This window comes from Chrysochloris asiatica, unplaced genomic scaffold (genome assembly GCF_000296735.1).
Source record: "Chrysochloris asiatica unplaced genomic scaffold, ChrAsi1.0 scaffold00005, whole genome shotgun sequence".
Taxonomy (NCBI): domain Eukaryota; kingdom Metazoa; phylum Chordata; class Mammalia; order Afrosoricida; family Chrysochloridae; genus Chrysochloris; species Chrysochloris asiatica.
The window spans coordinates 9,749,456-9,764,232 of NW_006408523.1; the positions used below are offsets into that span (position 1 = coordinate 9,749,456).

At 40.4% G+C, this 14,777-nt stretch overlaps 1 protein-coding gene across 1 annotated transcript in view; it reads left to right on the plus strand.

Annotated features, from left to right (window-relative positions):
• MICU2 (mitochondrial calcium uptake 2) overlaps positions 1 to 14,777 on the plus strand; it is a 94,625-nt gene that overhangs the window by 58,193 nt on the left and 21,655 nt on the right. The window contains exons 7-8 of the mRNA XM_006831958.1: positions 3,204 to 3,251; positions 5,447 to 5,529. Of these exons, the coding sequence (XP_006832021.1) occupies positions 3,204 to 3,251; positions 5,447 to 5,529 (131 nt within the window). The remainder of the gene's footprint in view (positions 1 to 3,203; positions 3,252 to 5,446; positions 5,530 to 14,777) is intronic.

Here is a 14,777-nt window from a genome sequence, read left to right on the forward strand (position 1 = left end):
GGAAACCCTGTACAGGGGTCGCTGTGAGTCAGAACCGACTCCATGGCACATAACCACCAATGACCACCCATTCATTTGATGGGAGTTAAGAAGACTTTGGATAGAAAAGCCATATCAAATAAATTCACGGTCCCACAATAACACTTGAAAGCGAAGACTCAGATGCCTGCATCTCAGTGTTCACTGCAACACTCTTCACACTAGGCAAAAGGTGGAAACAACCCAAGAGTCCAGCAGATGAAAGGAAGGATAAACAAAATGGATCTATACATACAATGGAATATTTTGTTAAGTGCCGTCGAGTCGGTTTCGACCCATAGCAACCCTGAATAGGGTTTCCGAGGCTGTAAATCTTTACGGGAGCAGATCGCCTCATCTTTCTCCCGCGGAGCAGCTGGTAGTTTCGAACAATGGAATATTACTCAATCATAAAAACAAAACAAAAAGTATGCTGATGTATGCTTCAACCTAGAGGATTCTTGAAAACATGCAAAGTTAAATTAGCCAGACACAAAAGGACAAACATTTTATGATTCCACTTATATGACTAAGCAAATTCCTAAGTGGTTACAGGAAGTGATAAATGGGGAAATATTGCTTGGTGGGTACTGAGTGTCTCTTTGGGGTCATGAGAGAATTTTGGAAATAGATGATGGTGATGGTTGCCCAACATTTGTGACTGTAATTAATGTCGTGCACTTAAAATGGTTAAAATGACATGTTTTATATTAGCATTTTATCATAACAAAGTATCTTTTAATTGAACTGACTGTTCAGTATAATACCATCCTCAAGGGTGTATTAAATATAAATGATAAGATGTAAATATGTTCTTATGGTATATTTGGAAGCCCTAACTCTTTGAGGGGCAGTGTTCTCAAAACTGGATACAGTCACAGATCTTAGGATCTTAGAATTTAGCATAACTTACAATTATTTCTAGAGAAGCATGGGAACTAGCAGGATATACTTGTCTCTTCTAGTGACTCTGAAGGAGTCACTACTGTTCAGATATAAATTATTTAAATTATTTCCCTATTTGATATGCAAATGTGAAGCATTGCCATTTAACAGCATTTATTTTATAATTAAGTGTGTATTAAACTGCTTCGCCGCCATAAGTTTTCATTAAAAGCAGTTTCCGAGAGCAGATGCTTACATGTTACAGACTGTGTTGCTTATTCATAATCTCGCTTTAGATTTAGGGCAGTGTTTTGACACTGTCTCTACTCTGTATGCAGGCTTGTCATTTAAGTCAGTATTTCTAAAAAGGCAGTGGAATTTTCCTCTTCAGAAAGTTGCCCTTGCATGAAGGGCACATACCTGGGTGCCGAAACAAAAAAGGTGAGGTCTCCACGGCCCCGAGCCCAGCAGAGCTGTCACCGCTCCGACAGCGTGGCGGCTCTGAGAACGAGGGGCAGCAGCTATTCTCCGCTCGTGTGAGGCTGCCAAGGGATACCACACTTTGATCCTTCTCCCCAGTACAAAGACAGCAGCACATTCAACTCATTCTCTCTTCATATAAACACTGAGTGTGTTGAAGAAGGGAAAAAAAATCTAAAGGCCTAATAGGCTTTTCAATATAAGTACATAAAGATTAGCATCAGTCATCCGTAATTGATCATGTAAAAAATTTAATCCACCTTAAAATGAACACTTGAGGCTACTGATAACTAACACATCAACATATCTCCTGCCTAGCTCAGAAGGACTTTGAGCCCTTAGTTTATGCTTTCATTGACTGAGAGCTGTGTTCTAACATTTATACAAAGCTGGTGTCTGTGATGTGGTCAGATATACACCTCTGCTCTTCAACTTTTTCACCATTTTTGACACCAGCTAGTCGTTCCATGGCACAACTTCCCTACTGGATGTCACTTTCTTAGAGAAGCCACACAGAGTTCACAGATCATGCTCCCAGCTCTGTGGTCTATAGGGAAGTACAGGCAGACCCAGCTTATGAACATCTGACTTACAGATAACTCCTAGATGCCCTTTAATGCAGTACTTTTAATCTTCTGTCAGGGCTGATGAGGTCAAATAGGAACAGACCAGAATTCTTACTATTTAGGTGATTCATTACAGTAACTGGAATCCGAAAATCTAGGTCAAAGTCCTGAAATGGGAGACTCACAAGAGGTGTTGCGTGCCCTTCCAGGAGCCTGGTTCATGGAACTGGGTCACTGGCAGGATGGTAGAGAGCCATACACATGCGGAGCAGCGTGGTCAACCCCATCTTTGAGCAGGACACCACCATCTCTGAACCCTGCTTTAATAGTGTAAATTTGCTCTCGCTTTGAAACGATTGAATCAACGTGTGCTGGTAACAGAGTCTTCCTCCCAGTCACCTTCACTTGCTGCATGTGCAGCTGTTGAATCATGGGAAAGGCTTCAGGCATCTCCTTGCACTGAAGTAAAGCTAAATACGGAGCATACGGCCTGTTCCAAGTGACCTATAAATTCATAAAGACACAGAAATGGATCACGGTCATAACCCAGGGACTGACTGTAACAGGTGACAACCTAGGAAGCAACAGTATAGAGCTCAGACAGACCAGCTTCTAACCAGCTCAGCCTTGCCAGCCAAAACTCCGTCATGACTGTGCCCGTAGGCAGGCTGCCCATCTCTCCTCAGCCTCCCTGCCATCAACCTTTCTGTTACAAACTGTCCCCAGGCATGGTCAGTGTCACAGGCCACTTGGCTGCTGTGCTCCTAGCAGCAGAGTTTTGCTATCATCTCCAGTCCTGCCACCACACCCTCTAGGACTCTGCCCTGCTCGAGCGAGTCTTACAGCAGTTTCAGCTCCACCGACAAGTGCCCAGGGGCACCCTGCTCCACCAGCAAGCCCACTCACTGCCACTGTCTGCCAGTCTCCTGCTTCCTACTCCTTGTACTGTCACCTCCGTCCTTGGCCCTGCTTCTCACTGTGTCACACTGTTCACTGTTACAGTCCCCTTCTCTGGGTCTAGGAGCTTCTCAGTACAGGATTCAGGGTCCTAAGAACCTCTCGGTTCCAGGGTCCTCTTGCTGATAGCGAGGTCCCCCTCTTCTCAGTAGGGATGGCCACTTATGAAAGCAAACTCCTTGTAGTTATTTTCAAAAAACTTACCATGTGTGTGTGCTTACTTAGGTGAAGGGTCATTGTTCATACTGCTAAATGATTCATTCCAAAACGTCTAATCTAAGTTTATGTCTCTTTCAGGCCTCATTTCGTATACTGAGTATCTTTTCTTGCTTACAATCCTTACCAGTAAGTATATCACAGTTTTTCTTAATGATCATTTGGAATTCTGTTCTTAATAAACAGCGTTTTGGGAAGTGCCGGGGTCTGAACTCGACATAGTTGTGTTGTTCATGAGTGTTTGGTTCACGAGGAGGGGAGATCCAGCGGCGATAGGGATAGCGAAATAATACACAGACAAACAGAAGAAGGGAGACAATGAGGCACCCCAAAGCCAGGGTGGATACATCACTGGTGGGCAAGCTTGGGACTACAGGCATCATGGCCTCTGCAGGCAGCAACTCACTGCCCTGCAATCTTTACTCCATGCCTTCCAACCAGTAATGCACACCTGGGGAGGCCCGGGCCTCTGCTTTATTTAGGGGAGGAGCTTCACACCTAGCTGGGAGGGACTTAGGCAAGGTACAGCTAACATCAGTACTTTTCCAGACATTCAGATAACTTTACATCATACTTCGCTGGTTCGAATCCCAGGCCAGCAACTTGGATTCTCAGGCCCAATTAACATATCTATAGCCCCTGAGGTCAGTTGGGGGAAGGTGAGAGTTCTGCAGGAGATGCCCAGGTGAATGGGCTGCACCTGGAAAAGGGATTAGGGAGGATGGGTTCTTTGTCTATAGAACAAAGAACTGAGAAGTAGCTAAGATATTTTTAGTTAATCCTTTGGAGAAAGGTTTAACCTTGCAACCTTTAGTCTCGGCTTTAGGAAAATATCACATTTATTTGTGGATTTTCAAAGGCTCCGTGTATTAATTTAATATATATAACTGAATATTAAAATGAAAGCAATTTGCCATTAACTGCCAGTGGCCTCATTTGTTACACTCGGCCCTAGAGGGCCTCGAACCTCTGACCAGTCTTACACGGTCCGCAACAGGGAAGTTTGACATTTATGTCTTTATCATTTTTTTAAAAAACGGATACGTGTGAAAATGTTACCAAGCGTCCTTCCCACGGCATTCTCTGCTTCTCAGCTGGGAGTGACAAGCCACTGCGATGGCCACACACAGACACCAGCCTCACAGTCCCAGGGTCTATTGGGGAATGAGCAGGTTACAGTGTATGATCCAAAATGCTCAGAACACAGTTCTGTGTTCTGGCCAGCCGCCTCTTAGCCATGCCCACAGGCAGGTTTTTTTTTTTAATGGTGGTAAGCTCCCCTTCCTGCTTCTGAGATGGCTCATTGTAAACTCACGTTAGAGTTACACGTTTGTGCGATCACAACAGAATCATAAAATCCTGCCAATATCTTCCTCCACCATCTCTGACCCAGGCCCAAGTTGTTTGATGGGAGTTACAAAGACTGTGGGTAGAAGAGCCATGTGAAGTAGTCACTGTACTACAATCTCTTAGTTTCTACATCTGTAAAACAATAGTGTTTGATTCAGTTATCATTTTAGATCTTTCCTACCTTCCTTATACTGTGGCTCCTGATAACTTTGCCTGCCGAGTAGGAGAATCATAGAGTTAGCCTTTACTTTGAAATCTTAAAAAACCCTCATCTGACATCCTGCAAAATTCCTAACCAGCACTCTTTAAAAATGCCAAGCTCATGAGCAGAGAATGACAGGCACTATCCCAGATTGAAGGAGACCAAGGACACATGACACCTCAGTGCAGTGTGGTGCCGTGTATGTGGTCCAAGAACAGGAAGAGAACATTAGTGGGAAAGCTGGGGCAGGCGGGAGCGGTCAGTCATTTAGGTCATTGTCTTGTCCCAACGCAATGTCAGTGTCTTCACGTTCACCAATGTGCTGTCACGATGGAAGATGCTCCCATTAGGGGAACCCGCTGCAAAGATACAGAAACTGTTTGTTACCGTCTTTACATCATTTCTGTAAGGCGAAAATTATGCCAAATTGTAAAGTTAAAAAACATTGGTAGAACCATGAAATTAATTTCTCAAAGTAATTATGGTTATGGAATACCAGAACAGCGGCACTCCATGATTCTGGTTATGGAATACCAGGACAGCGGCACTCCATGAAAAAAAAATGTTGGAGAAGGCAGGCCTCAGCACCCAAATGTCAGCTTTTGAAAACTGTTACCCTAAGAAGTGGTCAGTTTTCCTGTTGAGACACTTCCTTGAATTCTTGCTAGTGGCTTGTTACAAATTTGAAGATCTGTCGACTTTTAAGTAATTGTGCCTGTACCTTATACTTCACCAAGAATGAAATGGTTGTGCCTTTTTCACCTCATTGCAGAGCCCCACACTGGGTTTCATGTTGCTTTTAAAATGCTGGATTCAGATGGCGATGAGATGGTTGAGAAAAAGGAATTTTTTAAGGTAAGTAGAGTTTAGTTATTTAGGTTTTATCTTAGTCATGGTCATAAAAACATGGATGCTTCTGTAACTATTTTACATTTCCATTTTAAAAGTCCAATTACATTCATTTTTCACATATGAAATGTCATTAGACCATTTGTACATTCAAAAATATTGACTGCTCTGTAATAATACTACGTTGAGGAAATGGATAATAAGCAAACAGAGTGTATGATTCCAAAGGAGAAACTAGTTTAAGTATGTACATTTTATACAGCTTTGTTCTTTTTTTTTTTTTTCAGTAAGTAATGTTTCAGTAAGTAGGAAGAGCTTCAAAGATTATATATAAATAAAAAAGTATTCTTCATACACATACACACAGAAATGGAATAGAAACTTAGGCCTTCCTTTTTTTCCCCACCCAAAAGAAAGAAAAGGTTACAATAAGTGTAAATTGGGAACATTTCCCAGAAATTTATAGGTTAATATTTAAAAAGTTGAAAATATGCTGAAATCATATTTCTAAAGAAAAAACTCTAGAATGTAAATAAGTAAGCTTTACTAAGAAAGAGGGTGATAATATCAAAAGCATACCTCAGTGTGCATAAATGGTTGGGAACGAGGCAATGCGGCCATTGGGGAGCCCTGGTACCATAGTGGTTAAATATTTGCATGCTAACCAGAAGGTCAGTGGTTTGAAACTGCCATCCACTCCATGGGAGAAAGACAAGGAAAGTTGCTTCCATAAAGGTCCCAGCCTTGGAAGCCAGATGAGGTTGTTTTGCTCTGACCTCTAGGGTCACTGTGAGTCACAATTGACTCAGCATTAGTAAGTTTGGTTTGGTTTGGGGCTTTTGATCTATTGGAGTCCCTATGGAGAGAAAACATAAAGAAATGTATAGCACAGCACTTAGTGTGTGCCATCAGACACAAACCAAACCCACTGCTTTCCAGTGGACCGAAATTCATAGCAGTCTGTTCTGTAGAAGCCAGCAGTGAATTTGTACAGAAGCAAACTGCCTCATTGTTCTCCCATGGAGCAGCTGGTGGGTTCCAACCACCAGCCTTTCAGTTAGCAGCCCACTACTGAGCACACCAGGCTCCCTTAGTATGTGCTGCTGCTGGTGGTGATATGCCGCAGAGTCGGTTCCGACTCACAGCAACCTTGAATAGGCGTTCTGAGGCTGGAAATCTTTATGGAGCAGAAAGGCCCACAGAACGACTGGTAGTTTCAAACTGCTGACCTAGGGGCTCACAGCTGGACTCGTAACCACTACACTACCTGAACTCCTGTACTATGGACTAGCTACTCACTAATTCACCTGTGGGTTTTCGGAGTGCATACATAGCTGATTTATATATTACCCTTTTTAAAAGCTTTTGACATGTGAAGTAAGTAGAACTCTCACACATTGCTAGTGGGGATGTAAAATGGTACAAACACTTTGGAAAACAAAATTGATGGCTTCTTTTAAAAGTTAAAAATGAGGTATATGCTTAGCCTATTAACCTAGCAATTCCATTCCTAGGTATTTAGCTCAGAAAAAAATAAAATTTCACCAGTATGAGAATATTGAAATCACCCCATACTGGAAATAAGTGTTCATCAGCAAGTGACTGGATACACAACTTGTGCTATATTCATATATAATACTAAAAATACTGCTGAGGATTCAAAAAGAACAGACTACTGATAAAGTTAACATGACTGACTCAGATTCATCAGTATTCTTCAACATTGCATAGTATTTTATTGTGTACATGTACCAGAGTTTGTTTATCCAGTTTTCCACTGATGGACATTTAGGCTGTCGCCATCTTTTTGTTATTGTGAATAGTGCGGTGATAAATGTAAGTATATACATATATGTATTGTGTCATGACTTTTACATACCAAGTGGAGGGATGACTGGGTCGTACAGCATTTCTATTTCCAACTTTCTGAGGAAGCACTGTACTGGTTTTCACAATGGTTGAACCACTTTACAGTCCCATCAGCAATGTAGGAGGGTCGCAGGCTCTCCACACCCTTGTCAGCATTTGTTATTTTATTTTCTGGTTTTTGTTTCTCTTTTAACTTTGCTGTTAATGCTGGTATGAGACAGTATCTCGTTGTTGCCTTGATTTGTATCCAAAGTCTATCTTGAAGTACAGCACTGTGTGAAATAGTATAATATCCATATACCCACCAGGTAATGCCACTATTAATTAAAATGTATGAACTAACCACTAATGCCAGTGATGATAAAAATTGAAGAATTCTTCAGTATGAAATTAACTAAACATGCAGTCAAGATGCGTTGATAATTACTGGTGATTGCAGTGTGAAGGTTGGAAATAGAGAGTAAGTATCAGTATTTGGAAGATATGGCTGTGGTGATAGAAACGATGCTGGAGATCACATAATAGAATTTTGCAAGACCAATAACATTCATTGCAAATACCTTTTTTAAATAACATATAAGTGATTAACACACATGAACCTCACCAAATAAAAATCAAATTGACATCTGTGGGAAGAGCCGATGGAAAAGCTCAATGTCATCAACCAAACCAAGGCCCGGGGCCAAGTGTGGAACAGACCATCAATTGTTCATGTGTAAGTTGGGGCTGAAGCTGAAGAAAATTAAAACAAGACCACGAGAGCCAAATTAATTACCTTGAATTTAGAGACCATCTCAAGAACAGATTTGCTGAGTTATGGGATGGCATCAAGAACATCATACAAGAAGAAAGTAAAAGGTCATCAAAAGACAGGGACGAAGGAATAAAACAAAATTAATGTCAGAAGAGACTCTGATACTTGCTCTCCAACGTAGAAATGCTAAAGTGAATGTAAGAAATGAGGAAGTAAAAGAGCTGAACAGAAAATTTCAGAGGTCTACTCAAGAAGACAAAGTCAATAATAAAATGTGCAAAGACCTGAAGTTAGAAAACCAAAAGGGAAGAACATTCTCAGCACTTCTCAAGCTGAAAAAACTGAAGAAAAAACTCAAGCTTCAACTTGTAATATTGATGGATTCTGTGCACAAAATATTGAATGATACAGAAAGCATCATAAGAAAATGGGAGGCATACACAGAACCACTGTACCAAATAGAAATTGGTCACTGTTGAACCATCTTAAGAGGTAGCATAGGATCAATAACTGATGGTAGTGAAGGCAGAAGTCCAAGCTGCACCAAAGCCATTGGCGAAAAACAAGGCTCCAGGAATTGACAGAATGCAAATTGAAATTTTTCAACAAACTGATGGAGTAGTGGAAGCATTCACTCATCTATTCCAAGAAATTTGGAAGACAGCTACCTGGCCGCCTGATTGGAAAAGATCTATATTTGTGCCCATTCCAAAGAGAAGTGACCCAATGGAATGTGGAGATAATTGAACAATATCTCTAATATCACATGCAAGTAAAATTTTGCTACAAATAATACAAAAACAGGTGCAACCGTACATTGACAGGGAACTGCCGTAAATTCAAGCCAGATTCAGAAGAAGACACGGACGAGGGATCTCATTGCTGGTGTCAGATGGGTCTTTTCTGAAAGAAGAGCATACTAGAAAGGTGTTTACCTATGTTTTATTGACTATGCAAAGGCTTTTGACTGTGGATCATGACAAACTATGGATAATATTGCAAAGAATAGGATTTTTAAGAACACTTAATTGTGCTCATGAGGAACCTATATATAGGCAGTTGTTTAAATAGAACAAGGGGATACTGAATGGTTTAGAATCAGGACATAGGAGCACCATGGCTGCATTCACTTACTGTACTTATTCAGTCTATATGCTGAGTGAATATTAACATGGCATCAGGATTGAAGGAAGACTCATTAGCAGTCTGTGATATGCTGATGATACAACTTTGCTTGCTGGAAGCAAAAAGGACTTAAAATACTATCTGGCAAGAGAGCAGAGGAGCCAGACTGCAGTGTTAGTGTGAAGGCATTCCTTGGAATTCATGTCTCACTTACCGATGAAGAAAATCAAGTAACAGAGCCTGAAATTGAGGCAGTGAAACCTAAAGCTACAGGGGGCACTGGGTGTGTGCCCATCAGAAGCCCAAAATGGAAATCTGCCTGAAGAAACCATGGGAGGTGAAAAAGATTTTAAAAATCCTTAAAGCAGTCTGTGAATGTGGGATTGTCAGGAGCCCACAATGGAGATGTTATCAAAAGAAGTATTGAGAAACGTAAACATTTAAAAATACCCCAAGAAATCTGCCATTTTGGCCAGTGTGGAAGCAATAACACAGCCTTCCAATTCAGAACCTAAAAAGAAAAAGAGGAACAAGAGAGATGCTGCTGGGCCTGAAACAAAAAACAAAAACTGAAGACAAAGAAGACTCTGAAGGGGGCTGTTGAGGCTCCAGCAGAAGCAGAAATGAGTGTGGAGGAGCCAGGTGATGAGAAAGGGGACAACCTGCCCCTGGGACTGACAGGAGCATATGCAGATTCTTCATTGAATTCTCTAATTTGTCAGTGAAAACACTCTGGAGGTGATAAATGGGCTTTCAGAATATGACAGAAATTCAGCATAAGAGTATCCACCACTTCTGGAAGGCAGGGATCTCCTAGCAGCATCAGAAACAGGTGTTTCTCATTCCTGCAGTTGAACTTACTGTGAAGCTAAAATTTATGCCCAGGAATGGAACGAGGAGTCCTTAGTCTCTCATGTACTAGGAAACTGGCCATGCAGACTCTTGGTGTGCTTAAGGAGCTAATGACGCACCACGTTCACACGTATGGGTTGGTCATGAGAGCAGTAACAGATCTGCTGAAGCACAGAAACTTGCTAATAGGATCAACGTCATTGTGCCATACCAGGCTGCCTCCTGGACCATATGCAGAATACCCCAGACTTCATATATAAAAGTTTATAGCATCTGCTTAGTGCTGAGGCTGATTGACTCTTAGATGTTGGATTTGAAGAGGAATTAAAGAAAACTATTAGATGTCTGCAAGTACACAGAGAGACCATGCTTTTTTCTACCTTGCAAACTCAAAATGTTGAAGACCTGGCAAGGCTTTCTCTGAAGAAGGAGCCCTTGTATGTTGGTATTGATGGTGATAGAGCCGATACAACAGTGGATGGTCTTGAGCCTATGTTTGTTGTTTGTGCCTCTGAAAAAAGACTCCTTCAGCTTTGTATTCCTGAAAAGAAACTTTAAGAAGAAACTAATGGAGTTCTTTTCACCCTGCAAGTCTGTTAAATGCCACTATGAGTAACTGATCTATGATGACTTACCTGTCTTGGCCATTCAGGGAAGGCAGAAGCAAAATAAGTGAACAACCACTTTCTTTCCATTCTGCAGTGTAGATTCAGGGATTTTGTTGTGTGCAGATGTGGCAGTGGAGGTCAGGGTATTCCTGAAGTTGACTGGATTGTTTAGCATGATCCCCTGATAACCCTAAGGAATATGTATATTCAGCATGTGGGCAGAACAGCCAGAGGCCTACATGAAAGAGGGCATGCCTTGCTCATTTTGCACCCAGAAGAATTGGGTTTCCTTCATTACTTGAAGCAATCCAAAGTTCCACTAAGTGAATATGAGTTTTCCTGGTCCAAAGTTTCGGATATTCAGTCTCAGCATGAAAATCTGATTGAAAAGAACTACTTCCTTCATAAGTCAGCCCAGGAAGCATATAAATCATATATTTGAGTATATGATCCTCATTCTCTAAAACGAATATTTAATATTAATAATTGAAACTTACCTCAAGTCACTCTGTCACTTGGTTTCAAGGTGCCTCCTTTTGTTGATCTGAACATGAACAACAATGACGACAAACACATAAAGCAAGGAGAAGGTTGTGGATTTGGCTACCAGAAAGCCAAAACGATTGAAAAGTCCAAGACATTTAAAAACAATAGCAAGGGAATTCCTGAGAGCAGGCATTCTCACACTGAAGACAGAGCTTCCTTCATCTGAAGTCCTGTCCCCAAATGGATCTTCTTCCCCTGCTCTGAGACGGAAATAGTGGAGCCTTTAGGATTTGAACTGATAGATTAAGTTAAATTGACTTGGACTCACAAGGACTAAGAACTGTCCCAGCAAATATTTCTTATTGGGGCAAGGAAGGTAATAGATCAATTTTTCTTGGTTGCCCAAGGGCAGAACAAAAGGATTTTTTTTATCTTTGTTGTGATGATAAAGTAATTTTAAATATTTGTCCCTTAAATATTAACTATAAAATAGTTATATGATAATGGCAACTCAAAACCAAAGTTGCTGGCATCATTTTTCTATGTGCCAATAAATATTTTCTGTAGAGTCCTATTGAATTTTTATACCGATGAGTGCATCAGCTATCGAGGGAATGGACTGGTAAGTATAGAAACACCATTGCACATTTGGGCCTGGCTGCTGGCCCTGCCTGACTTGGTCTGGATTTCAGACCTTGACTGCTGGGTTCCTCCTTTGGCTTCCTGGGACCCACATTCTGGTCATTTCATAGTTTTCTATTTTTGTTTCTGAAATAGTCATGTTTCCGAAAATACACAAGTCAAGGAAAAAAATACTTAATCACTGAACAGAAATAAGTACTGTTGATATTTTGGCATTAAAAAATGCTATCTGCTGAAGATCAAAAACCAAAGCCTTCAGTATGGGTTGCCCCTCAGTGTGAAGATAACAAAAGTCCTCACAACTGGACCAATAAATAACATGGTAAATGAAGAAAAGATTGAGGTTGTCAGATTTCATTTTGCGTGGATCTACAGTGAACACTCGTGGAAGCAAGGTCAAGAAATCAAACAGCTTATTGCCTTAGGCAAATCTGCTGCACAAGACCTCTTTAACTTGTTCAAGAGCAAAGATGTCAGCTTGAGGGTTAAGGTGCACCTGACCCAAGCCATGGTATTTTCAGTAACCTCATATGCATGTGAAAGTTAGACAGTAAATAAGGAAGAACATACAAGAATTGATGCATTTGAATTATGATGTTGAAGAAGAATATTAAAATTGCCATGGACTTCCAGAAGAACAAAAAAATCTGTGTTGGAAGAAGTACAGCCGGAATGCTCCTGAAATGCCAGGATGGCGAAATTTCATCTCCATGTTGTCAGGTGGGAATAGTACCTAGAGAAGGACATATGCTTGGAAAAGTGGAGGGACAGCAAAAAAGAGGAAGACCCCCAACGAGATGTGTTAACACAGTGCAACATTGGGCTCAAGTGTAACAATTGTGGGGATGGGGTAGGACTGGGCAGGGTTCATTCTGTTGTACACAGGGGCACAATGAGTCGGTACCAAGTCAACTTCACCTAGCAAAAACTCGCACCATCCTGTACAGCAGTTAGTAGTCACGTGCAGCTGTTTAACCCTTGCAATATGGCTAGTGTGACTGAGGAACTGGGGTTTTATTTTATTTTACTTAAAATTTTACAAAACTTCACTTCAGTCTGCATTCACTTCTGTTATTGGAAAACTCTGATTACATATCTGCTATTTCAGTCAAGTGTGTCTAATGAAAGGTGACCTCTAGACTGAAATATGCTATTAGGAGCCCTGGTGGCCCAATGGGCTAAGCATTAAGGCTGCTAACCACGAGATCAACTGTTCAAACGAACCAACCACTCTGAGGGACGTAGATGATAGTCTCAGAGACCCTCGGGAGCAGTCTGTTCTACCTTTTAGGTCACTGAGCTGGAGTTGGCTCAATGGCAGTGGTTTGGGGTATAGATATAAAATACACATCAGATTCTGAAGAACAAAGAAATAAATGTAAAATATCTAAATAATTTTATTTTGAATACATGATGAAATGCTATTATTAATAATTTTACTCTTCTTAACTTGGCTACTAGAAATTTCCATTATGTTTCTACTCAAGAGCACTGCATTAATCTATACAATGATAGGGATAGATTCCGAGAAGATTTCATATAGCTTTTATTGCATGCCCTTTATGACAACTATTTCAAATGCTGAATAAGATTTTTCTTACTCCTGCATTTGCAGCTTAAGTAAGAAATATGGAGGATTCCAGAGGATTGAAGTTGCCTGAAGTTGACCTCTGGATAGATCAGGTTGCATTGTACTATTCAGAAAAGCAGGTAGTAAACTTACAGAATTTATTTTCTCACAGAATGTTAGAAGTTCAACTTAATAGAAAGCTGTAGGGAAAACTATACTATTTAATGTCTTAAAGAATATTTGGAGTGTTTCATATATTCAAAAATATGTTATATGCATAATGTAAGTTTGAAAAAAAAAATGTTTTTTTTTTTCATTAGAAAGCCAATATGAAGTGTTAGCAAATCTGCTTATTTCCAAGGAATCAGTACTGGTGAGTTTATCATGTATGGTCACTGGTTCAGGAAAGCAGCCTATCATTTCACTGAGAGTTGAAGGTACAGCTGACTAGACAAAAGAGCCAAGGATTTCCAGACTCTCAACTCAGAACCTTACATGAAAAAATACTCAGAAAACAAAGAGATAAAATGACTAGACAGTCATCAAAAATTTATTGTTGCATTCAATTCTATTTGAGCTAAAGAAGCAGAAATAGCAATTTGTTCTATTTGGCATTAATTATGACCCCTTAGGGAAGTAAAGTTAGCTTGACGTTTATTTGAATGAAAAAACATTTTATATAGTTTGTTGTTGTTAAGTGCCATTGAATCGATTCTGACCCACAGCGACCCTGTATAAGGTTTCCAAGGAGCAGCTGGTGAGCTTGAAGCACTGACCTTGTAGTTCAGGCATAGCTCAGGGCACTGTAAAGGCATTGTTGCTGTTGTTTTGCAACACTGCTGAATCCTAAACAGAAATACCTAAGAAGTGACATTCTTTAATGTAAACTGTACATTACTACCAGGAGAAATCAACCAGCACTAGACATATAGATAATTACACTTATATGTTCCAAAATGTATTAGATCAATGTGGAAGAATGAAGTAAAAGAGCAGAGATTCATGGCAGGGGGCTCCTTAGACTATTCTAATAGTCTAGTTTACCGTCAAATAAAAGTTGAAAGTAGAATCAAAGAATGGAGTAGACTCTATCTAACCTAGTCCCATTTGGATTAGAGGAATGAGGAGGAAAGGAAGATTCACTGGTTGTTCCTTTTTCAGACTACTTGACTAGGAATGATAGATTGATTTACCAAAGAGAAAAGAAAACTAATTATTTTGAGGATTGGTTATGTCAGACATATATGGTATGGTATGGTATTGAATCTTTAGTGGTCATTAGAACCATTGGATTCCATATTCATCCAATTCTAATGTCCTGCTCTTTCTTCTGTGCTAGTCTGCCTCA